Here is a 24,531-nt window from a genome sequence, read left to right as displayed (position 1 = left end):
CTGCAGTCCTATGTAACACCACCATCTTCTCTCTCTTCCTTCTTAGCCCTGTGCTCGCCCTCCTGCCTGAATGGGGGAAAGTGCATTGATGTGAATAGGTGTGTGTGCCCCAGTGGGTGGCTTGGTGCCCGCTGTCAGATAGGTGAGGATTGTGGAATTGTGTTGTTATTGGTCAGCAGGTAGACATATGGGTGGAGCCCTGTGCTCTGTGTAGCAGCTCATTGTCTCCCTCTTCCTCTCCCCCAGAGCCTGTGCGCTGTGATAAGCCGTGTCAGAATAGCGGCCGCTGTGCCGGATATAACGTGTGTCGCTGTCCTGCAGGATTCCTGGGTCTGCAGTGTGAAGCAGGTGAGGAGCACATCAGCGCCTGGTCCAGCACTCAGGGGTCCAGCACCTCAGGGGTCCAGCACTTAGGGGTCCAGCACTCAGGGATCCGGCACTCAGGGGTCCAGCACTCAGGGGTCCAGCACTCAGGGATCCGGCACTCAGGGATCCGGCACTCAGGGATCCGGCACTCAGGGATCCGGCACTCAGGGGTCCGGCACCTCAGGGTTCCGGCTCTTCAGGAGTCCAGCACTCAGGGATCCGGCACTCAGGGGTCCGGCACCTCAGGGTTCCGGCTCTTCAGGAGTCCAGCACTCAGGGATCCGGCACTCAGGGGTCCGGCACCTCAGGGTTCCGGCTCTTCAGGAGTCCAGCACTCCACCTCAGGAGTCCAGCACCCCACCGGCACCTCAGGGGTCCAGCACTCAGGGGTCCGGCTCCTCAGGAGTCCAGCACTCAGTGGTCCGGCTCCTCAGGAGTCCAGCACTCAGGGGTCCGGCACTCAGGGGTCCGGCACCCAGGGGTCCGGCACCTCAGGGGTCCAGCACCTCAGGGGTCCAGCACTCAGGTGTCCGGCACTCAGGGGTCCGGCACCTCAGGGGTCCGGCACTGAGGGGTCCGGCACTGAGGGGGCGGCTGCTGCTATAAGGCTCAGGACAAGGTGTTGATTATGTAAAGCCTTTCCCTTTTACATAATACCCAGGGCCAAGTTATAGGGAGGGCTCCAGGGGTGCACACCCCAGGGCCCCACCATTTTACTCATAAGGGGCCCCCACCAAGCTGTGACAGTGACTCTTTGGCTCTGTCAGTGAGAATGTGCCCGTCCATCCCACCCGTGCTGCAGAGTGACCCGATCCCCCCATCAGAGCCTAACACTGGTTGGCAGTCAAGTCCTAGAGAATCAGCGTTAGGTTTAGTTACTCACCGATCACTCGGCCTGATCTATGAGAGGAGGAGAGAACTGTCAGGCACCTGGGACTGGTGTGGGGACTGGGACTGGTAGTGACTGGCACGGTGCCCGCCAGTGACAATGCTCCATGATCTGCTCTCTGCTGCTTTGCTACAATGTATCACCATTGTTTACATTTGAGGGAAGTTTAGATCCTTGGATTTTCCCATAATGTTTGTTTATTTGTAACTGTTTTAATTGAGTCCAGAAACCAAGAATCAGAACATTTTATCCCATAACATTTGTTCTACGTGTTTCCAGCAAAAACATCAGAAAGGGAGTAACACAAGAGGGAGACATAGGGAGAAAGCCTCCGGGACATGGAGCAGATTACACAGTGTGAAACTGTGACAGTAACTATAAAACTTACAAGAGATACAGATGTTTTGGGTTTATATAACCCACATAGGGAGGGGTATTGGTTAGATGAGGTTGGGATGGGGGGGGGGTCTGTTCTCTAAGCTTCAATTTGAATATTGTGGATTGAAAAGGGTTTGAAAGAAGGAAACTGTGTCGGCTAAGAGGGTCTTACCCCTGGACGGGAGACCTCCCCGTATGGGCTGTTGCTACGTAGCTCCCATAAATAACAAAAAACGATCACTTGGGGCCAAAGAGACACCAGTGCGGAGAAAGGGGTATTTTTCTTGGGGGCTCCAGAAATACCAAATCAGGGCCAACTGTAACTCTGGACACTGAAGCTACAGGAGCATCGTAACAATGGGGCAGATTTACTTACCCGGTCCGTTCGCGATCCAGCGGCGCGTTCTCTGCGCTGGATTCGGGTCCGGCCGGGATTCATTAAGGTAGTTCCTCCGACGTCCACCAGATGGCGCTGCTGCGCTGAAGAGCATCGGAACGCACTCAAATACACCGGCCTATCCTGGATGATGGTAAGTGCAAGCTCTGCGACACTTTCGGTTTTTTAAATGCGGCGGTTTTTCCGAATCCGTCGGGTTTTCGTTCGGCCACGCCCCCCGATTTCCATCGCGTGCATGCTGATGCGCCACAATCCGATCGCGTGCGCCAAAATCCCGGGGCAATTCAGGGAAAATCGGTGCAAATCGGAAATATTCGGGTAACACGTCGGGAAAACGCGAATCGGGCCCTTAGTAAATGACCCCCAATGTGTCAGGATGTTATACTTAGATATAATCCATTTGTCTGGTGGTCTCTTCCAGTGGTGACGGAGCCGTGTGTCCCCCCCTGCCAACACGGAGCCTCCTGCAAGCCCTTCAATAAGTGTGAGTGTGCGGAGGGCACGGCCGGGCATCGCTGCGAGAAGCTGTAAGTGCCAAGGGGAGGGGCTCTGGGGCATCATAACTTCTGAACTAAACTTTTTCGTGACGAGATGAAAAATGACAAAATGAATTCTGTGTTACAAAAATGCATTTTGTGACTTTAATGAATTTGGGTGACAAATAATTTTTGTACAAAATTAACAAAAATTTTAATTTTGTGCGAAAATGACATTTTGCTGTAAAAAAATGATAATTTGTGACTCAGAAGTCATTTTGTACACCGGGTATAAACGGCATCACAGAATTATTTTGTGAAGATGATTTGTGTGATGTTATTCTGAGTGGACAAAAACTACATTTGTGAGAATAAAATTGATTTTGTGATGACAACTATTAATTCTGTGCCCAATGTAAAAATGTTGTGATCACTAAATTCATTTTGTCACATAATGAATGGTAAACAAATGGCGCCCCTTGCCCCTGCATGGACCTTCTGCCGCCCCAGGGCTGATGTCCTGCTCCATGTGATGGGTCATGACCTCCTCTTATTTCTTGCAGGACTTGTCCCATTGTAACAACCAGGCTGAGCAAAGCGCGAGCCACCCGGCAGGGGGTGAGGGAGAGCTACGTGGAGCGCTGCGGCCCTCTGGGGGCTCAGCTCTGCACCAAGTACAGGTAGTGTAAAAATTACTGGGACCAGGGTCACCCCCGCACTGCTGCCACTTGTGGTGGAGGATGAAGTCCTAATTTAAATATCAGAAAAACTTTATTGATCCAGTACATATAAAAATGTCTTAGAAAACTTTATTGATCCAAATAGTTGTTAACATACAATGTGGCGGCCTGGTTCTGGAGAATTTCCCTGCTTTTCCTATGCGCAGCCCTGAACTTTGGGGTGGTTGTCCGTGCACCAGGATCTAATATTAGTAACAGGTGAGACGAGCGCTGGACTTAATTTCGATATCTTTCATTTGTTTCCCCCCCCCTAACAGAATAAACCAGGTGAGGGTCTACGTCCAGGCCTATGTGGTTGGATACAAGATCCAGTGTCCCACCAAGAGCCGGCAATGAAGAGGCCGAGAGAAGACCCAAAAGTACCCAAGGAGCAGTCACTCATCACAGCAACTGCCCCTGTGGTCCACCAGTCCTACCCTCGCTTCCTTCAATCTGCCCCTGTGGCCCACCAGTCCTACCCTCGCTTCCTTCAATCTGCCCCTGTGGCCCACCAGTCCTACCCTCGCTTCCTTCAATCTGCCCCTGTGGCCCACCAGTCCTACCCTCGCCTCCTCCCGTTCTGTCTGGGCCCCATAAGTCCTGTTTACTTCCTCATTAGTACTGACCCAATATAGTCTATATCATTGCCCCCATCCGTCCTATCCTTGCTTTTGTCAGTCCTGTCCCCAGGCCCGGTTGGTCCTGTCCCTTATTTGGATCCTTGCTATTGCATATGATAAATTTTCATCTCTCACAGAAGGTGAATTGTTTGTTTTCAGGATTTGATTTTATGTTTTATATTTCTCTATAAATTTATTGATATTGAAGTATTGATATTTTCCACCACAGGGGGCGCTCTCAGCTTGGTTATGTACAGGGGTGCATTTCAAATTTTGAACAGGATCCCTACTTTAGGAGTGAGAAGTCTGTTGTGTATCTACTTCATTTACAATGTTTAATCTACAATTTATATTAACATAATGGGGGTCATTTACTAAGGGCCCGATTCGCGTTTTCCCGACGTGTTACCCGAATATTTCCGATTTGCGCCGATTTTCCCTGAATTGCCCCAGGATTTTGGCGCACGTGATCGGATTGTGGCGCATCAGCGCTGGCATGCACGCGACGGAAATCGGGGGGCGTGGCCGAGCGAAAACCCGACGGATTCGGAAAAAACGCCGCATTTGTAAAAAAAAGTGTCGCGGGACTCGCGCTTACCTTCACTAGGAATAGGCCGGTGAACTTGAGTGCGTTCCGATGCTCTTCAGCTCAGCAGCGCCAACTGGTGGACGTCGGAGGAACTGGATCGCGAATGGACCGGGTAACTAAATCTGCCCCAATATTTAAATCCACCTTTTTGTATCTAAAAGTGATTTAATTTACATTTTTTCGACTTCATAGCCTTCAAGCCTAAAATTTTACATAAATATTTGGCTATCAATAAATGTATTCCCATAACTCCCTGTACAGACAATTTAGTTATGGATCTATAGGCTCTAATTTATAGACAAACGCTGCCCCTTTAGAACCCCATAAATACACAAATTTTGTGTCAACTGCATAGATCCAGAAGTTGCAACATATAACACCAGGACCAAGATGTATTCATAAATATGGCACCCGAACCAAGTCCTACACATAAATACAGCGCCAAAACTAAGCTCTGTACATAGATACAGCACCAGCACCAAGATAAGTAAATAAATACAGCACCAGAAATCAGCTCAGTACAAAACTTAGAACTCAGTAAATATATAAAGCACCACAACTAAGTAATTAACGGAGCACTAGTGTACTGTGGCTGTAGCTCCATGTATAGTTGTGTACTGCGGCTGTAGCTTCATGTATGGCTGTACTGTGGCTGTAGCTCAATGTATGGCTGTGTACTGCGGCTGTAGCTCCATGTATGGCTGTGTACTGCGGCTGTAGCTCCATGTATGGCTGTGTACTGTGGCTGTAGCTCCATGTATGGCTGTGTACTGTGGCTGTAGCTCCATGTATGGCTGTGTACTGTGGCTGTAGCTCCATGTATGGTTGTGTACTGCTGCTGTAGCTCCATGTATGGCTGTGTACTGTGGCTGTAGTTCCATGTATGGCTGTACTGTGGCTGTAGCTCCATGTATGGCTGTGTACTGTGGCTGTAGCTCCATGTATGGCTGTGTACTGCGACTGTAGCTCCATGTATGGCTGTGTACTGTGGCTGTAACTCCATGTATGGCTGTGTACTGCTGCTGTAGCTCCATGTATAGCTGTGTACTGCAGCTGTAGCTCCATGTATGGCTGTGTACTGTGGCTGTAGCTCCATGTAGGACTGTGTACTGCGGCTGTATCTCCATGTATGGCTGTGTACTGTGGCTGTAGCTCCATGTATGGCTGTGTACTGTGGCTGTAGCTCCATGTATAGCTGTGTACTGCTGCTGTAGCTCCATGTATGGCTGTGTACTGCGGCTGTAGCGCCATGTATGGCTGTGTACTGCGGCTGTAGCGACATGTATGGCTGTGTACTGCAGCTGTAGCTCCATGTATGGCTGTGAACTGAGGCTGTAGCTCCATGTATGGATGTGTACTGCTGCTGTAGCTCCATGTATGGCTGTGTACTGTGGCTGTAGCGCCATGTATGGCTGTGTACTGTGGCTGTAGCTCCATGTATGGCTGTGTACTGTGGCTGTAGCTCCATGTATAGCTGTGTACTGCTGCTGTAGCTCCATGTATGGCTGTGTACTGTGGCTGTAGCTCCATGTATAGCTGTGTACTGCTGCTGTAGCTCCATGTATGGCTGTGTACTGCGGCTGTAGCTCCATGTATGGCTGTACTGTGGCTGTAGCTCCATGTATGGCTGTGTACTGCGGCTGTAGCTCCATGTATGGCTGTACTGTGGCTGTAGCTCCATGTATGGCTGTGTACTGTGGCTGTAACTCCATGTATGGCTGTGTACTGCTGCTGTAGCTCCATGTATAGCTGTGTACTGCAGCTGTAGCTCCATGTATGGCTGTGTACTGCTGCTGTAGCTCCATGTATGGCTGTGTACTGTGGCTGTAGCTTCATGTATGGCTGTGTACTGTGGCTGTAGCTCCATGTAGGACTGTGTACTGCGGCTGTATCTCCATGTATGGCTGTGTACTGTGGCTGTAGCTCCATGTATAGCTGTGTACTGCTGCTGTAGCACCATGTATGGCTGTGTACTGCGGCTGTAGCGCCATGTATGGCTGTGTACTGCGGCTGTAGCGCCATGTATGGCTGTGTACTGCAGCTGTAGCTCCATGTATGGCTGTGAACTGAGGCTGTAGCTCCATGTATGGATGTGTACTGCTGCTGTAGCTCCATGTATAGCTGTGTACTGTGGCTGTAGCGCCATGTATGGCTGTGTACTGTGGCTGTAGCTCCATGTATGGCTGTGTACTGTGGCTGTAGCTCTATGTATAGCTGTGTACTGTGGCTGTAGCTCCATGTATGGCTGTGTACTGTGGCTGTAGCTCCATGTATGGCTGTGTACTGTGGCTGTAGCTCCATGTATAGCTGTGTACTGCTCCTGTAGCTCCATGTATAGCTGTGTACTGTGGCTGTAGCTCCATGTATGGCTGTGTACTGTGGCTGTAGCTCCATGTATAGCTGTGTACTGCTGCTGTAGCTCCATGTGTGGCTGTGTACTGCGGCTGTAGCTCCATGTATGGCTGTGTACTGTGACTGTAGCTCCATGTATGGCTGTGTACTGTGACTGTAGCTCCATGTATGGCTGTGTACTGTGACTGTAGCTCCATGTATGGCTGTGTACTGCGGCTGTAGCTCCATGTGTGGCTGTGTACTGCGGCTGTAGCTCCATGTATGGCTGTGTACTGTGACTGTAGCTCCATGTATGGCTGTGTACTGTGACTGTAGCTCCATGTATGGCTGTGTACTGTGGATGTAGCTCCATGTATGGCTGTGTACTGCGGCTGTAGCGCCATGTATGGCTGTGTACTGCGGCTGTAGCTCCATGTGTGGCTGTGTACTGCGGCTGTAGCTCCATGTGTGGCTGTGTACTGTGACTGTAGCTCCATGTATGGCTGTGTACTGTGGCTGTAGCTCCATGTATGGCTGTGTACTGTGGCTGTAGCTCCATGTATGGCTGTGTACTGTGGCTGTAGCTCCATGTATGGCTGTGTACTGTGGCTGTAGCTCCATGTATGGCTGTGTACTGCGGCTGTAGCGCCATGTATGGCTGTGTACTGCGGCTGTAGCTCCATGTGTGGCTGTGTACTGCGGCTGTAGCTCCATGTATGGCTGTGTACTGTGACTGTAGCTCCATGTATGGCTGTGTACTGTGACTGTAGCTCCATGTATGGCTGTGTACTGCGGCTGTAGCTCCATGTGTGGCTGTGTACTGCGGCTGTAGCTCCATGTATGGCTGTGTACTGTGACTGTAGCTCCATGTATGGCTGTATACTGTGACTGTAGCTCCATGTATGGCTGTGTACTGTGGCTGTAGCTCCATGTATGGCTGTGTACTGTGGCTGTAGCTCCATGTATGGCTGTGTACTGTGGCTGTAGCTCCATGTATGGCTGTGTACTGTGGCTGTAGCTCCATGTATGGCTGTGTACTGTGGCTGTAGCTCCATGTATGGCTGTGTACTGCGGCTGTAGCGCCATGTATGGCTGTGTACTGCGGCTGTAGCTCCATGTGTGGCTGTGTACTGCGGCTGTAGCTCCATGTATGGCTGTGTACTGTGACTGTAGCTCCATGTATGGCTGTGTACTGTGACTGTAGCTCCATGTATGGCTGTGTACTGCGGCTGTAGCTCCATGTGTGGCTGTGTACTGCGGCTGTAGCTCCATGTATGGCTGTGTACTGTGACTGTAGCTCCATGTATGGCTGTGTACTGTGACTGTAGCTCCATGTATGGCTGTGTACTGTGACTGTAGCTCCATGTATGGCTGTGTACTGTGACTGTAGCTCCATGTATGGCTGTGTACTGTGGCTGTAGCTCCATGTATGGCTGTGTACTGCGGCTGTAGCTCCATGTATGGCTGTACTGTGGATGTAGCTCCATGTATGGCTGTGTACTGTGGCTGTAGCTCCATGTATGGCTGTGTACTGTGACTGTAGCTCCATGTATGGCTGTGTACTGTGGATGTAGCTCCATGTATGGCTTTGAACTGTGACAAATGTAAAGTTTTCTGAATAAATTGCTATATACCATATTTCCAGATATTATCGACGGTGCCAGCTGCATTTTCTTGTTATTCACAGATCATATATGGCTTGTCATTTATTAGCCTTAGCACATCTCCACACACTACACATGACTTGGTAACAATTAGGGGGGGAGCTGCTTACATTGTTGTAATGATAATGAGATGAATCTTCTGACCCTGTAAAATAAAATGCACTTGGTTTGTACCTGTGCTTTCTTTTTTATACAATGTTCTCCCCAAGGTTAGGGATAGGGGTCGGTTGGGTCTGGATGTTCTCAATATTGTTGGTGTTAATGTACAGTAATGTTTTCTTATTCCAAGAATCAATGAGAATCTCATCCAAGTTCTGTGAACGGAGCGGCGCGTCTCATCATGATGTCCGTCTCTTGTTCCGCTCAGTTTCCTCAGACATTGGATTAGATATTTATTAGTTTGGCTTCAGTGGAATCTCTTGGACTTGTGGCAATATATTATCTGTTTATAAAGGTTTATCAGATTATTTGGTTATTACTTTGCTGTTATTATAGAATAGATAATATACTATATCAAGGATGTTGCATTAAAGGGGCCGAATGTCATTTTAGTACTGTATAAGTGTATCTCATGCTGCTCAGTAGTTACATTTATACAGTGTTACTATTATAATCAGCCTTTTCAGGGCAACCACAAAGCTGAATGTATTGTTCAATAACCAGTGAGAGCGTTGTGGCAAGTATGAGCCCCTACAGTAGCAAATAATCAAGTCAACCACTAGCCCATTGTATCAGTGCCCCGTCGCTATGCCAATAGTCACAGGGCCCCCAAACTATGCCAAAAGCAACTATTCCTCCACATTTGCCGATAGTGCTTCTCCCTGCAGCACCTCTTTTGGGTTACCGGCCGGGCCGGCAGGTGCATGTCTATGTGATCTGCAGGCAGAGAAACTATGATGGGGCAACGTCGCCGCCTGCTGACATTATAGTTTCTGTGCCGGCGAATGCGCATCTAAGCAGGAACTCGAGGACGTGCTCGGGGGAGTACACACCCTGCACATAGAACACACTGCACATAATAAACACCCTGCACATAGTACACACTGCACATAGTACACCCCCTGCACATAGTACACACACTGCACGTAGTTAACCCCCTGCACATAGTACATGCTGCACATAATACACACCCTGCACATAGTACACCCCCTGCACATAGTACACCCCCTGCACATAGAACACAGGGTACATAGTACACACTGCAGATAGTAAACACCCTGCAGATAGTAAACACCCTGCACATAGTAAACACACTGCACATAGTACACACCCTGCACATTGTACACACTGCACATAGCACACGCTGCACATAGTACACCCTGCACATAGTACACCCTGCAGATAGTAAACGCCCTGCACATAGTTCACACACTGCACAAAGTACACCCTGCACATAGTACACACCCTGCACATAGTACACACCCTGCACATAGTACACACCCTGCACATAGTACACAGCCTGCACATAGTACACACTGCACATAGTACACACTGCACATAGTACACACCTGCACATAGCACACACTGCACATAGTACACCCTGCACATAGTACACCCCCTGCACATAGTACACCCCCTGCACATAGTACACACCCTGCACATAGTACACACCCTGCACATAGTACACCCTGCACATAGTACACCCCCTGCATATAGTACATCCCCTGCACATAGTACACACCCTGCACATAGTACACCCCCTGCACACAGTACACCCTGCACATAGTACATCCCCTGCACATAGTACACCCCCTGCACATAGTACACACCCTGCACAAAGTACACACACTGCACATAGTAAACCCCATGCACATGGTACACACTGCACATAGTACACACACTGCACATAGTAAACCCCCTGCACATAGTAAACCCCCTGCACAATGTACACACCCTGCACATAGTACACACCCGGCACATAGTACACCCCCTGCACACAGTACACCCTGCACATAGTACATCCCCTGCACATAGTACACCCCCTGAACATAGTACACCCCCTGCACATAGTACACCCTGCACAAAGTACAGACTGCACATGGTACACACTGCACATGGTACACACTGCACATAGTACACACACTGCACATAGTACACACACTGCACATAGTAAACCCCCTGCACATAGTAAACCCCCTGCACAATGTACACACCCTGCACATAGTACACACCCGGCACATAGTACACCCCCTGCACACAGTACACCCTGCACATAGTACATCCCCTGCACATAGTACACCCCCTGAACATAGTACACCCCCTGCACATAGTACACCCTGCACAAAGTACAGACTGCACATGGTACACACTGCACATGGTACACACTGCACATAGTACACACACTGCACATAGTACACCCCCTGCACATAGTACACCCCCTGCACATAGTACACCCCCTGCACAAAGTACACACCCTGCACATAGTACACACCCTGCACATAGTACACACCCTGTACATAGTACACACAGCACATAGTACACCCTGCACATAGTACACACCATGCAAATAGTACACACCCTGCACATAGTACAACCCCAGCACATAGCACACCCTGCACATAGTACACACCATGCACATAGTACACGCTACACATAGTACACCCTGCACATAGTACACCCCCTGCACATAGTACACCCCCTGCACATAGTACACCCCCTGCACATAGTACACCCCCTGCACATAGTACACCCCCTGCACATAGTACACACCCTGCACATAGTACACACTGCACGTTGTACACCTCCTGAACATAGTACATGCAGCACATAGGGGCACATTTACTTACCCGGTCCAGTCGCGATCCAGCGGCGCGTTCTCTGCTCTGCATTCGGGTCCGTCCGGGATTTATGAATGTAGTTCTTCCGCCGTCCACCAGGTGGCGCTGCTGCGCTGAAAGTCATCTCATCGCGCCGGAATGCACCACCTCGGACCAGGTGAAGGTAAGCGCTCCCCAAGCGACACTTTTTCGGTTTTTAAATGCGGCGGTTTTTCCGAATACGTCGGGTTTTCGTTCGGCCACACCCCCCGATTTCCGTCGCGCGCATGCCGGCGCCGATGCGCCAGAATCCGATCGCGTGCACCACAATCCCGGGGCAATTCAGGTACAATCGGCGCAAATCGGAAATATTCTGGTAACACGTCGGGAAAACGCGAATCGGGCCTTTAGTAAATGACCCCCATAGTACACAACCTGCACATAGTACACCACCTGCACATAGTACACACTGTAAATAGTACACCCTGCACATAGTAGACACCCTGCACATAGTACACCCCCTGCACATAGTACACACTGCACATAGTACACCCTGCACATAGTACACATTGCACATAGTACACACCCTGCACATAGTACACACTGCACATTGCACACGCTGCACATAGTACACACTCTGCACATAGTACACACCCTGCACATAGTACACACCCTGCACATAGTACACACCCTGCACATAGTACACCCCCTGCACATAGTACACCCTGCACATAGTACACCCCCTGCACATAGTACACCCCCTGCACATAGTACACCCCCAGGACATAGTACATCCCCTGCACATAGTACACACTGCACATAGTACACACCCTGCACATAGTACACACCCTGCACATAGTACACATCCTGCACATAGTACACACGCTGCACATAGTACACCCCCTGCACATAGCAAACACCCTGCAAATAGCACACACCCTGCACATAGTACACCCCCCTGCACACAGTACACCCTGCACATAGTACATCCCCTGCACATAGTACATCCCCTGCACATAGTACACCCCCTGCACACAGTACACCCCCTGCACACAGTACACCCTGCACATAGTACATCCCCTGCACATAGTACACACTGCACATAGTACAACCCCTGCACATAGTACACCCCCTGCACATAGTACACCCCCTGCACATAGTACACCCCCTGCACATAGTACACACCCTGCACATAGTACACACCCTGCACATAGTACACACCCTGCACATAGTACACACCCTGCACATAGTACATCCCCTGCACATAGTACACTGCACATAGTACACTGCACATGGTACACACCCTGCACATAGTACACACCATGCACATAGTACACACTGCACATAGTACACCATGCACATAGTACACCCCCTGCACATAGTACACACCCTGCATATAGTACACACTACACATAGGGGCACATTTACTAAGGGTCCGCAGCCGCGAATCCGTCGGGTTTTTCCCGAATATTTCTGCTTCGCGCTGTATTTCACGGGATTGTGGCGCACGCGATCGATTTTTGGCCGACTTTCGCGCGACAGAAATCGGGGGCGTGGCCACCGGACATCCGAAGGATTTGGAAAAAACGCAGAATTTAAAAAGCCATTTGTGTCGCAAGATCAAGCACTCACATACACCAGAAAAAAGAAGGTGAACTCCGACGGACCTCAGCGCAGCAGCGACACCTTGTGAATATCGGCGCACGGACCTTAGTGAATCCCGGCCGGACCCGAATCAGCGCCGGAGAACCCGCCGCTGGATCGCGACTGGACCGGGTAAGTAAATGTGCCCCATAGTGTACACACTGAACATAGTACACACCCTGCACATAGTACACACCCTGCACATAGTAAACGTCCTGCACATAGTACACCCCCTGCACATAGTACACAGGACCCTGCACATAGTACACCCCCTGCACATAGTACACCCCCTGCACATACTACACACCCTGCACATAGTACACACCCTGCACATAGTACACACCCTGCACATAGTACACATCCTGCACATAGTACACACGCTGCACATAGTACACCCCCTGCACATAGCAAACACCCTGCAAATAGCACACACCCTGCACATAGTACACCCCCCTGCACACAGTACACCCTGCACATAGTACATCCCCTGCACATAGTACATCCCCTGCACATAGTACACCCCCTGCACACAGTACACCCCCTGCACACAGTACACCCTGCACATAGTACATCCCCTGCACATAGTACACACTGCACATAGTACAACCCCTGCACATAGTACACCCCCTGCACATAGTACACCCCCTGCACATAGTACACCCCCTGCACATAGTACACCCCCTGCACATAGTACACACCCTGCACATAGTACACACCCTGCACATAGTACACACCCTGCACATAGTACACACCCTGCACATAGTACATCCCCTGCACATAGTACACTGCACATAGTACACTGCACATGGTACACACCCTGCACATAGTACACACCATGCACATAGTACACACTGCACATAGTACACCATGCACATAGTACACCCCCTGCACATAGTACACACCCTGCATATAGTACACACTACACATAGGGGCACATTTACTAAGGGTCCGCAGCCGCGAATCCGTCGGGTTTTTCCCGAATATTTCTGCTTCGCGCTGTATTTCACGGGATTGTGGCGCACGCGATCGATTTTTGGCCGACTTTCGCGCGACAGAAATCGGGGGCGTGGCCACCGGACATCCGAAGGATTTGGAAAAAACGCAGAATTTAAAAAGCCATTTGTGTCGCAAGATCAAGCACTCACATACACCAGAAAAAAGAAGGTGAACTCCGACGGACCTCAGCGCAGCAGCGACACCTTGTGAATATCGGCGCACGGACCTTAGTGAATCCCGGCCGGACCCGAATCAGCGCCGGAGAACCCGCCGCTGGATCGCGACTGGACCGGGTAAGTAAATGTGCCCCATAGTGTACACACTGAACATAGTACACACCCTGCACATAGTACACACCCTGCACATAGTAAACGTCCTGCACATAGTACACCCCCTGCACATAGTACACAGGACCCTGCACATAGTACACCCCCTGCACATAGTACACCCCCTGCACATACTACACACCCAGCACATAGTACACACCCTGCACATAGTACACACTGCACATAATACACACCCTGCACATAGTACACACCCTGCACATAGTACACCCCCTGCACAAAATACACACCCTGCATATAGTACACCCCGTGCACATAGTAAACTCCCTGCACATAGTACACCCCCTGCACATAGTACACAGAACACTGCACATAGTACACACCCTGCACATAGTACACCTTGCACATAGTACACCCACTGAACATATTACACACTGCAAATAGTACACCCCCTGCACATAGTACACACTGCACATAGCACACACTACACACAGTACACACCCTGCACATAGTACACAGGATACTGCACATAGTAAACCCCCTGCACATAGTACACCCCCTGCACATAGTACACACCCTGCACATAATACACACCCTGCACATAATACACACCCTGCACATAGTACACACCCAGCACATAGTACACACCCTGCAAATAGTACACCGGATACTGCACGTAGTACACCCCCTGCACATAGTACACCCCCTGCACATAGTACACACCCTGCACATAGTACACACCCTTCATATAATACACACCCTGCACATAGTACACACCCAACACACAGTACACACCCTGCACATAGTACACAGGATACTGCACATAGTACACCCCCTGCACATAGTACACACTGCACATAGTACACCCCATGCACATAATACACACCCTGCACATAATACACACCCTGCACATAGTACACCCTGCACATAGTACACACCCTGCACATAGTACACACCCTGCACATAGTACACACCCTGCACATAGTACACACCCTGCACATCGTACACCCTGCACATCGTACACATCCTGCACATAGTACACATCCTGCACATAGTACACATCCTGCACATAGTACACCCTGCACATAGTACACCCCCTGCACATAGTACACCCCCTGCACATAGTACACCCTGCACATAGTACACCCCCTGCACATAGTACACACCCTACACATAGTACACACTGCACATAGTACATCCCCTGCACATAGTACACTGCACATGGTACACACCCTGCACATAGTACACCCTGCGCATAGCACACACCCTGCGCATAGCACACACCCTGCTCATAATACACACTGCACATAGTACACCCCGTGCACATAGCACACACCCTGCACATAGTACACACCCTGCACATAATACACACCCTGCACATAGTACACACCCTGTACATAGTACACACCCTGCACATAGTACACACCCTGCACATAGTACACACTGCACATAGCACACACTACACACAGTACACACCCTGCACATAGTACACCCCCTGCACAAAATACACACCCTGCATATAGTACACCCCGTGCACATAGTAAACTCCCTGCACATAGTACACCCCCTGCACATAGTACACAGAACACTGCACATAGTACACACCCTGCACATAGTACACCCACTGAACATATTACACACTGCAAATAGTACACCCCCTGCACATAGTACACACTGCACATAGCACACACTACACACAGTACACACCCTGCACATAGTACACAGGATACTGCACATAGTAAACCCCCTGCACATAGTAAACCCCCTGCACATAGTACACCCCCTGCACATAGTACACACCCTGCACATAATACACACCCTGCACATAGTACACACTCAGCACATAGTACACACCCTGCAAATAGTACACAGGATACTGCACGTAGTACACCCCCTGCACATAGTACACACCCTGCACATAGTACACACCCTTCATATAATACACACCCTGCACATAGTACACACCCAACACACAGTACACACCCTGCACATAGTACACAGGATACTGCACATAGTACACCCCCTGCACATAGTACACCCCCTGCACATAATACACACCCTGCACATAGTACACCCTGCACATAGTACAACCCATGCACATAGTACACACCCTGCACATAGTACACACCCTGCACATAGTACACACCCTGCACATCGTACACCCTGCACATAGTACACATCCTGCACATAGTACACATCCTGCACATAGTACACATCCTGCACATAGTACACATCCTGCACATAGTACACCCTGCACATAGTACACCCCCTGCACATAGTACACCCCCTGCACATAGTACACACCCTACACATAGTACACACTGCACATAGTACACCCCCTGCACATAGTACACTGCACATGGTACACACCCTGCACATAGTACACCCTGCGCATAGCACACACCCTGCGCATAGCACACACCCTGCTCATAATACACACTGCACATAGTACACACCCTGCACATAGTACACACCCTGCACATAGTACACACCCTGCACATAGTACACACACTGCACATAGTACACCCCCTGCACATAGCACGCCCCCTGCACATAGCACACACCCTGCACATAGAACACACCCTGCACATAGTACACACCCTGCACATAATACACACCCTGCACATAGTACACACTGCACATAATACATCCCCTGCACATAGTACACACTGCCCATAGTACGCACTGCACATAGTACACACCCTGCACATAGTACACACCCTGCACATAGTACACACCCTGCACATGGTACACACCCTGCACATGGTACACACCCTGCACATAGTACTCACCCTGCACATAGTACTCACCCTGCACATAGTACTCACCCTGCACATAGTACTCACCCTGCACATAGTACACACCCTGCACATAGTACACACCCTGCACATAGTACACACCCTGCACATAGTACACACCCTGCACATGGTACACACCCTGCACATAGTACTCACCCTGCACATAGTACTCACCCTGCACATAGTACTCACCCTGCACATAGTACACACCCTGCACATAGTACACACCCTGCACATAGTACACACCCTGCACATAGTACACACCCTGCACATAGTACACACCCTGCACATAGCACATGCAACTAGAGATGAGCGAACACACTCGTTCGAGCATTAGCGTACTCGAAACTGCTCGTTGCTCGGATGAGTATTTCGCCAGCTCGAGAAAATGGCATCTCCCGCCGTTTTGATTTTTGGCGGCCAGAAACAGAGCCAATCACAAGCCAGGAGACTCTGCACTCCACCCAGCATGACGTGGTACCATTACACGTCGATAGCAGTGGTTGGCTGGCCAGATCAGGTGACCCTGGGATAGACTAGCCGCTGGCCGCGCTGCTCGGATCATTCTGTGTCTGGATGCCGCTAGGGAGAGAGCTGCTGCTGCTCAGGGAAAGCGTTAGGCTGTTCTATTAGAATAGTGTTAGGCAGGAGTGATTCTACAAGAACCCAAAAGCCCTTGTTAGGGCTAGAATAGCGTTATATTTTATTTTGTTTTTTCTTTGCTTGTGGCTGGGCTTGCTGGCACTAGTAGTGCAGCTAGTACCATATTGTGAGGAATTTGCAGGGAGACTTATGACCGTTGTGTTTAGCTCTTAGTGACACACATATCCACCTCAAACACCGAAGTGGGACAATTTATTAGGGGTTTGATTGAATTAGGCAGAGTCTGCTGATTTATTTTTTTTTACTTTTATTTTTTTTTATAACTCAAAGTCATCAGGCACAGCACAAAATCCAGTTGTGTGCTGTCAGTGTAGGTTAGAAACTAGCCATAGCAATAGGATAGCATTGTTTTGTAAAAAAACACAAAAAAAACAAAAAAAAAAAAACTAAACAAATCCCAAAGAATTTAGTTTACACTTTAATTTTGAAAATGTTGAACCCGAGGGCTAGGGGTAGAGGACGAGGGCGGGGACGTGGGCGTCCAACTACTGCAGGGGTCAGAGGCCGTGGTCCTGGGCGGGGTGAGACACCACCTGCTGATGAGGGAGCAGGGGAACGCCGCAGAGCTACACTCCCTAGGTTCATGTCTAAAGTTACTGGGACTCGTGGTAGAGCACTGTTGAGGCCAGAACAGTGCGAACAGGTGATGTCGTGGATTGCGGACAATGCTTCTAGCTATTTGTCCACCAGTCAGTCTTCCACGCAGTCCACCCATGTCACCGAAATCAGCACTCCTCCAGCTCTTGCACCTCAGCCTCCTCCCCCCCAGTCTGCCCCCTCCCAGCAAAATTTGGCATTTGAACCGGCATACTCTGAGGAACTGTTTTCTGGACCCTTCCCACAGTCACAAACCACTTGTCCGGTTGCTGCTGAGCAATTTTCCGATGCCCAGGTTTTCCACTGGTCGCAGTCTGTGGGTGATGATGACATTATTGACGTAGTGGAAGAAGTGTGTAAAGAGGTGTCCGACGATGAGGAGACACGGTTGTCAGACAGTGGGGAAGTTGTTGTCAGGGCAGGAAGTCCGAGGGGGGAGCAGACTGAGGGATCGGAGGATGATGAGGTGACAGACCCAAGCTGGGTTGAGAGGCCGGGTGAACACAGTGCTTCTGAGACGGAGGAGAGTCCTCAACCAGAACAGGTTGGAAGAGGCAGTGGTGGGGCCAGACGGAGAGGCAGGGCCAGAGCTGGTGCATCAGCGCCAAATGTTTCACGTAGTGAAGCTCCCGTGGCGAGGGCTCCCGCGGCGAGGGCTAGATTTTCAGAAGTCTGGAGGTTCTTTAAAGAAACACCGGATGACCGACGGACTGTGGTGTGCAACCTGTGCCACACCAGGATCAGCAGGGGTTCCACCACTACTAGCTTAACCACCACCAGTATGCGCAGGCATATGAAAAAACCACATCTTCGCCTCCACAATCCTCCACAGTATCCACCAATGTCTCCATTCGCAGCGTTCAGCTCTCCATACCCCAGACACTGGAGCGCAAAAGGAAGTATAGTGCAACCCACCCACACGCCCAAGTCCTCAACGTCCACATCTCCAGATTACTTAGCCTGGAGATGCTGCCCTATAGGCTGGTAGAGACTGAGGCCTTTAGCAACCTCATGGCGGCGACCGCCCCTCGGTATTCGGTCCCCAGCCGCCACTATTTTTCCCAATGTGCCGCCCCAGCCCTGCACCAGCATGTGTCAGACAACATCATCCGTGCCCTGACCAACGCCGTTTCTGACAAGGTCCACCTGACCACAGACACGTGGACGAGTGCTGCCGGGCAGGGCCACTATGTATCGCTGACGGCACATTGGGTTAACTTAATGGAGGCTGGGACCGAGTCTGACCCTGGGGCTGGTCATATACTGCCGACGCCGAGGATTGCGGGGCCTACCTCGGTCCAGGTCTCTCAGGCCTATTATGCCTCCTCCTCCTCCCACCCTTCCTCCACCTCCTCCTCCGAATTACCATCCGTGGGCATGGCGCCATCAGTTGGTAGCTCTAGGCACAGCAGCAGTGCCGTCGCTAAGCAACAGCAGGCGGTGCTCAAATTGCTGAGCCTAGGCGATAAAAGGCACACCGCCCAAGAGCTATTACAGGGCATCACGGCGCAGACTGATCTGTGGCTGGCACCGCTGAACCTGAAGCCAGGCATGGTTGTGTGTGACAACGGCCGTAACCTGGTGGCGGCTCTGCAACTCGGCAGACTGACACATGTGCCATGCCTGGCCCATGTGTTAAATCTCATAGTTCAGCGTTTCCTCAAGACATACTACTACTACTACTAGTTCACTGCCTCCATACATGGTCCCCTTATCAAACGAGCTGTGTCAGGCAGAATTTTCAGGTGTTTCACCAGATACATAGTGGAACTCGGCCCATCTGTCGCCGCCATGCTGGAGACCTGAAGTTTCAATCATAGCAGCGCAATATGGATGCCCCAGTAGTCACTCTTAATCATGGAAGTCGTCTCCATGGCTGCCTCCCCATGTCGTCCCTTTATCAAAAGAGCTGTGTCAGGCTAATTTTTCGGGTGTTTCACCAGATACGTTATGGAACTTGGTCACTATGTCACCACCATGCTGTGTTATCGACTAAATATACCGTCAACCTTTTGTTCACATAGGAAATCATTTCTTGCTCACCTCCTTTGGTTCCTCTCTGCCGCCTTAACCAGGCAAAATACTGCTACATACAGTGCTACACGCTATCCTCGCCAAAAGGAATTTTTTAAATTGGTTTGAAGCCTGAGTCCATTTGGGGAATGTCGCCATGCCACTCTCTAGCCTGCCGCTGCTGCCGCTGCCTCTGCATGCCGTCCCCTATAGTGTCAGGGTCAATTATTGGATGTTTTAGATGCTATCCAGCCTCATTCGGTCACTCTGTCATGGCCATGCTGTTGCCCATAATTTTGGCATAATGGTGCAATTAAGCAGCCTCAGAGGCATCCATGCATGCTGCCCCTGCTGTTTCCTGTCCATTTCCGTGGTGTTTCCATCCTTTTCTGAGGTTCCCAGGTGTTTGGCCAAGCTTCCCTGTGCAGAGACTTGGTCCCCTTGAAAAATGCTCGAGTCTCCCATTGACTACAATGGGGCTCGTTATTCGAGACGAGCACTCGAGCATCGGGAAAAGTTTGTCTCGAATAACGAGCACCCAAGCATTTTAGTGCTCGCTCATCTCTACATGCAACACCCCTGCCGATGCAAGGCAGAGGGGTTGTTGTGAATACGTCCCACCATGTAGCTTGCAGCCTGTGAAGGGTCTGATCAACCCCACAGCAGGTCACTACATAACACAGGGGAACACTGCAGCGGTAGAGTCTGCCTGGGAAGGCAAGAGTTAAGTATTAAATGTGATGTAATATGTGTCAACCAATCACATGTGTTATATCTTGTATCTGTAAGCTGGGATGCAATTGGAGGAGTAACCACCACCTGACCAGTGGGAGTAACAAAAGCCCTGGTCAGGAAAGTTCTAGAGTTAGTCTTAGACTAGAGCTGACTAGACTAGAGCTCAGTATAGCTAAGCAAGTCAGTGCAGTCAGCACACCAGACCAGAGCAAGACAGCTCAGCTCCCTGTCTGAGTGGAGTGAGTTAGTTATTGAGGAAAGGGGTATCATCCTACCTCCAAGGGTGATATCTGAAGCAACCCAGGACAAGCTGAAGCATCCTACTAGGACACAGCTATCTCCCAGCCTGCCATTGCATCCAGGCTGGTGATCTACTCCTGTGGCTCCCTCCAACTGCAGCCCCAGCATTCTACCATTTGTCAAGGCACATTGCTACTGTTCCTGTCGGTTCCAATAAAGAACTGTAAGTTATTTTTGTTCAACGTCTGCCTCCGTCTGGTCCCTGCTACTACGGCTGTCACCATCACGGGCACCCTATCCACCACACAGAGACTCATACTCCAGACACTAAAGGGTTGCCCCAGGGAGAACCACTATAGCAGCCTCTCCCTCAACATTTCTTGCCAACACCACCCTGCTGGAGACCTGCCAGGCTGTAGGACAGCCCTTCGGTTCCCCATACCAAGCACCGTGACACTAGCGTGCCTAGGCCGCAACCGCCAGCCACTCAGGTACTGCGGGCCCCGGCTGTCTCCAGGCCCCAAGAAAAGGCTAGGCCCCGGTGGGGGATGTTGCAAGTGGCGTCACGAACAGGATTTATACTTCTGTGCCTTATTCTGGCACTGTAGACTGTCCTTTATTACAAAGACTGTGCTGCCTAACCCTGCTGCCATTTGGGTTTAGGCTCAAATGATTGTGTGCGTTTCTGCATTGAACTGTATTACTGCTGCCAGCACTCAAGAGGTTAAACCCTGCAAAGAACTTTGTCAGCTCTGCTACATCCGGCGCTGCCGCGCCTGAAGCATTTACCTCAGAGGAGTGCGGCGCAACACGGAATTCCAGCCCGCCAAATCCTCACTGGCGGGAACTCCAGAGTCGTCACCAGGCTCCACCCCTTGCGCGTGAGGCGCGAAGGACCGTAGAGGAGGAGCTGGAGTGTGTGCAGCCAGGAACGAAGAGGGTTAATCGGTCATCTTGGATTTCGACGCAGGCCGCGCCTGAAACCTGTCAGCAGCGTGCGCCTCATCCGGAGTCCCGGCGCATGTGTCCTGCGCCTGGAGGAGAGCACCGCTGAGCATCACCGAGCCCCTGCTGCCAGCCGGACATCGGGAATGGAGTCCTTCATGCACCGGAGCTGTCCTGTCACCGCGGCTGATCCTGAGTGAGTACCGCTGGGGAAGTTAAAGGGGGTAGAGATTGTTTCCGACGCTAGGTTATTGGCTCACCTCCCAGGGAATAGTGACTGTGTCTTAAGGTGCTCATGTCCCATTCTAGCCATCGCCCATAGCAACAGATATTGCCTAACTCTGCAGACTTCCCTCAGCTAGGCCAGTCACGTCCGCCCAGAACGAAGATACGGGACTGGAGCAGGTCCCGTCCCCTGGTCCCTCCTTAGGGTACCGGAGCATGTTAAGCCCGCCAGAGAGTCCCTTCAGCCCTGCTACAGCCAGTGTCCCCGGGACTCCCACAGTTATACCTCTGACTATGCCATACTATTTGGGGGCCCCCTGGTTACCCCACTACGAAGGAGAATTGCACACTCTCCCTGAATTCAGAGCCAAGTTGTTAGCTACCTTAGCCTTGTATCCCCTCACAGAGGAACAGAAGGTGGGCATTCTAACCGGGCAGTTGAAAGGACCCGCTCTCCGGGAAGTCAAGTCTTGGCCCCGAGAACAGCGCCAGAATGTGGTCCAAATTCTCAATAGGCAGCGCAACACCTTTGACAAATGTACTGCCTCAGAGTTGAAGCAGAAATTCTTCGGGAAAAGGCAGAAGCCTCAAGAGTCCCTCAGGGACTTTGCCCTCTCCCTACAGGAGAAATGGAAGGCCATAACCTGTCTCGATCCCAAAGAGGCTGCAATTCATTAATGGACTTGTTGATAGAAATCAAAGGTGTCAACTAAAGATCATCTCTTCTCAACATGCCCAGGCCTCCTTTCTTGAGTTTAAAGAAAATTGCCATTGACATATTAGGGGACCGACCGCCTACTGGACCACAGAAAGATCCTGAATCCATGGAAATGGAGGACTCTGCTCTAGCTGGCCATCCAATGCAGCCGACATCACCTACTCCTGCGGAAGCTGCTGGCTTAGCAGGACAGGTCACTAATCTGACAGACACCCTGAGTAAAATACTCGATCGGCTGACCCAACTGGAAGTGACCGTCTCCTCTATGAGGAAGAAACCTCCAAAGGACTCTGTACAGTCAGCTACCCCTCGTGACTCCCCGGCCAAACCGCGCCCAAGGGAGGCGAAGTCTTTAAACACCTGGAGTCAGAAGGAACTGATACGGGCATGAAGAGGATGGATGTCGTCAGTTAAACGACAAACCCTTGGAACTAAGGGATGACCCCCAAGGGAAGAACCTCTAAGTCCCCGAGATGCCAACTGGATGCCCAGGTTCGTGGGGACTCGCCCCATGGTTCATGTAACCATCAACGTAGTTACCCTACCGGCCTTAATTGATACCGGCTCTCAAGTGACCACCCTTCGGAGTGCTACCTTCGAGAGATGCCGAAGAGGGGCATCCTTAATCCAGCCTCCCAAGGCTTACTTGAATATTATTGCTACGAACGGATAAACCGTACTCATCCGCGGCTACTGGGAGCCCACACTAACCATTGGAGACACTGAGTTAACCAGACAGGGCGTAGTGGTGACACGAGTACCCGAAAACGGTAACTTCTCCCTGGTACTGGGTACCAATGTCCTCCGCAACTGCTTTCCTGAAGTGCTGAAGGCCCTCCACGACTCTCTGCCAACAGTGCCCAACGGTTCCCGGAAGGTAATTCAGGAGACTATGCAGGTTCTGGCAGCGCAACAGAAGTTTGCTGGCCCTAATGGAGAAATCTGCAGAGCCCGGATCAAAGATCCACAACCTGTCCGCCTTCAACCTGGGACTGAGACGTTAGTATGGTGCTGAGCCTGCATGGGCGTCCAAGGTCAAGACTACAAGGCTATAGTAGAACCTCTACCAGCTGACGAAGACCTACCCATTCTAGCCGCCAGGAGCCTAGTCACTGTATCCCGAGGACAAATACCCATTCGACTACTAAATGTGGGAGACACCCCAGTAGATGTGAGGAAATACCAAGCTGTAGCCACTCCCTTCAGCTTCCATCCTGAAGACTTATTGGAAACCTCCCTGTCTGCCTCCCAACAGTTGGAAGTGAAGCAAAGTGCTGAAGGTGAGCCTGCCGAACAACCTGGTGGCTTGAGCTCAATATTGGAGACGCCGATTTTACTCCTTCAGACCAAGTACAAGGTGTCCTGGATGTCGTTATGAAGCACCACCAAGCCTTCAGCAAACACCCACTGGATTTTGGGCAGACTACCCTGATCCAACATACCATCCCTACTGGCTCTCATCCTCCTATCAAAGAGCAATACCGGCCC

The 24,531-nt window shown here is 50.7% G+C and overlaps 2 protein-coding genes across 2 annotated transcripts in view; both read left to right on the top strand.

The window, feature by feature from the left end:
• The window catches only part of LOC140132369 (uncharacterized), a 30,082-nt gene extending 24,985 nt beyond the window's left edge, over positions 1-5,097 (top strand). The window contains exons 16-20 of the mRNA XM_072151051.1: positions 47-142; positions 247-348; positions 2,452-2,557; positions 3,070-3,186; positions 3,504-5,097. Coding sequence (XP_072007152.1) covers positions 47-142; positions 247-348; positions 2,452-2,557; positions 3,070-3,186; positions 3,504-3,582 — 500 coding nt within the window. The 3' untranslated portion in view covers positions 3,583-5,097. The remainder of the gene's footprint in view (positions 1-46; positions 143-246; positions 349-2,451; positions 2,558-3,069; positions 3,187-3,503) is intronic.
• The window catches only part of LOC140132370 (cytochrome P450 2C20-like), a 60,389-nt gene continuing 39,215 nt past the window's right edge, over positions 3,358-24,531 (top strand). Inside the window, exon 1 of the mRNA XM_072151054.1 lies at positions 3,358-3,444. The gene's annotated coding sequence lies outside the window, so the exon portion shown is untranslated. The remainder of the gene's footprint in view (positions 3,445-24,531) is intronic.

This window comes from Engystomops pustulosus, chromosome 5 (assembly GCF_040894005.1).
Source record: "Engystomops pustulosus chromosome 5, aEngPut4.maternal, whole genome shotgun sequence".
Lineage (NCBI taxonomy): Eukaryota > Metazoa > Chordata > Amphibia > Anura > Leptodactylidae > Engystomops > Engystomops pustulosus.
The sequence above is the reverse complement of the archived record's forward strand: the minus strand, read 5'-3'. Positions and strand labels throughout refer to the sequence as shown.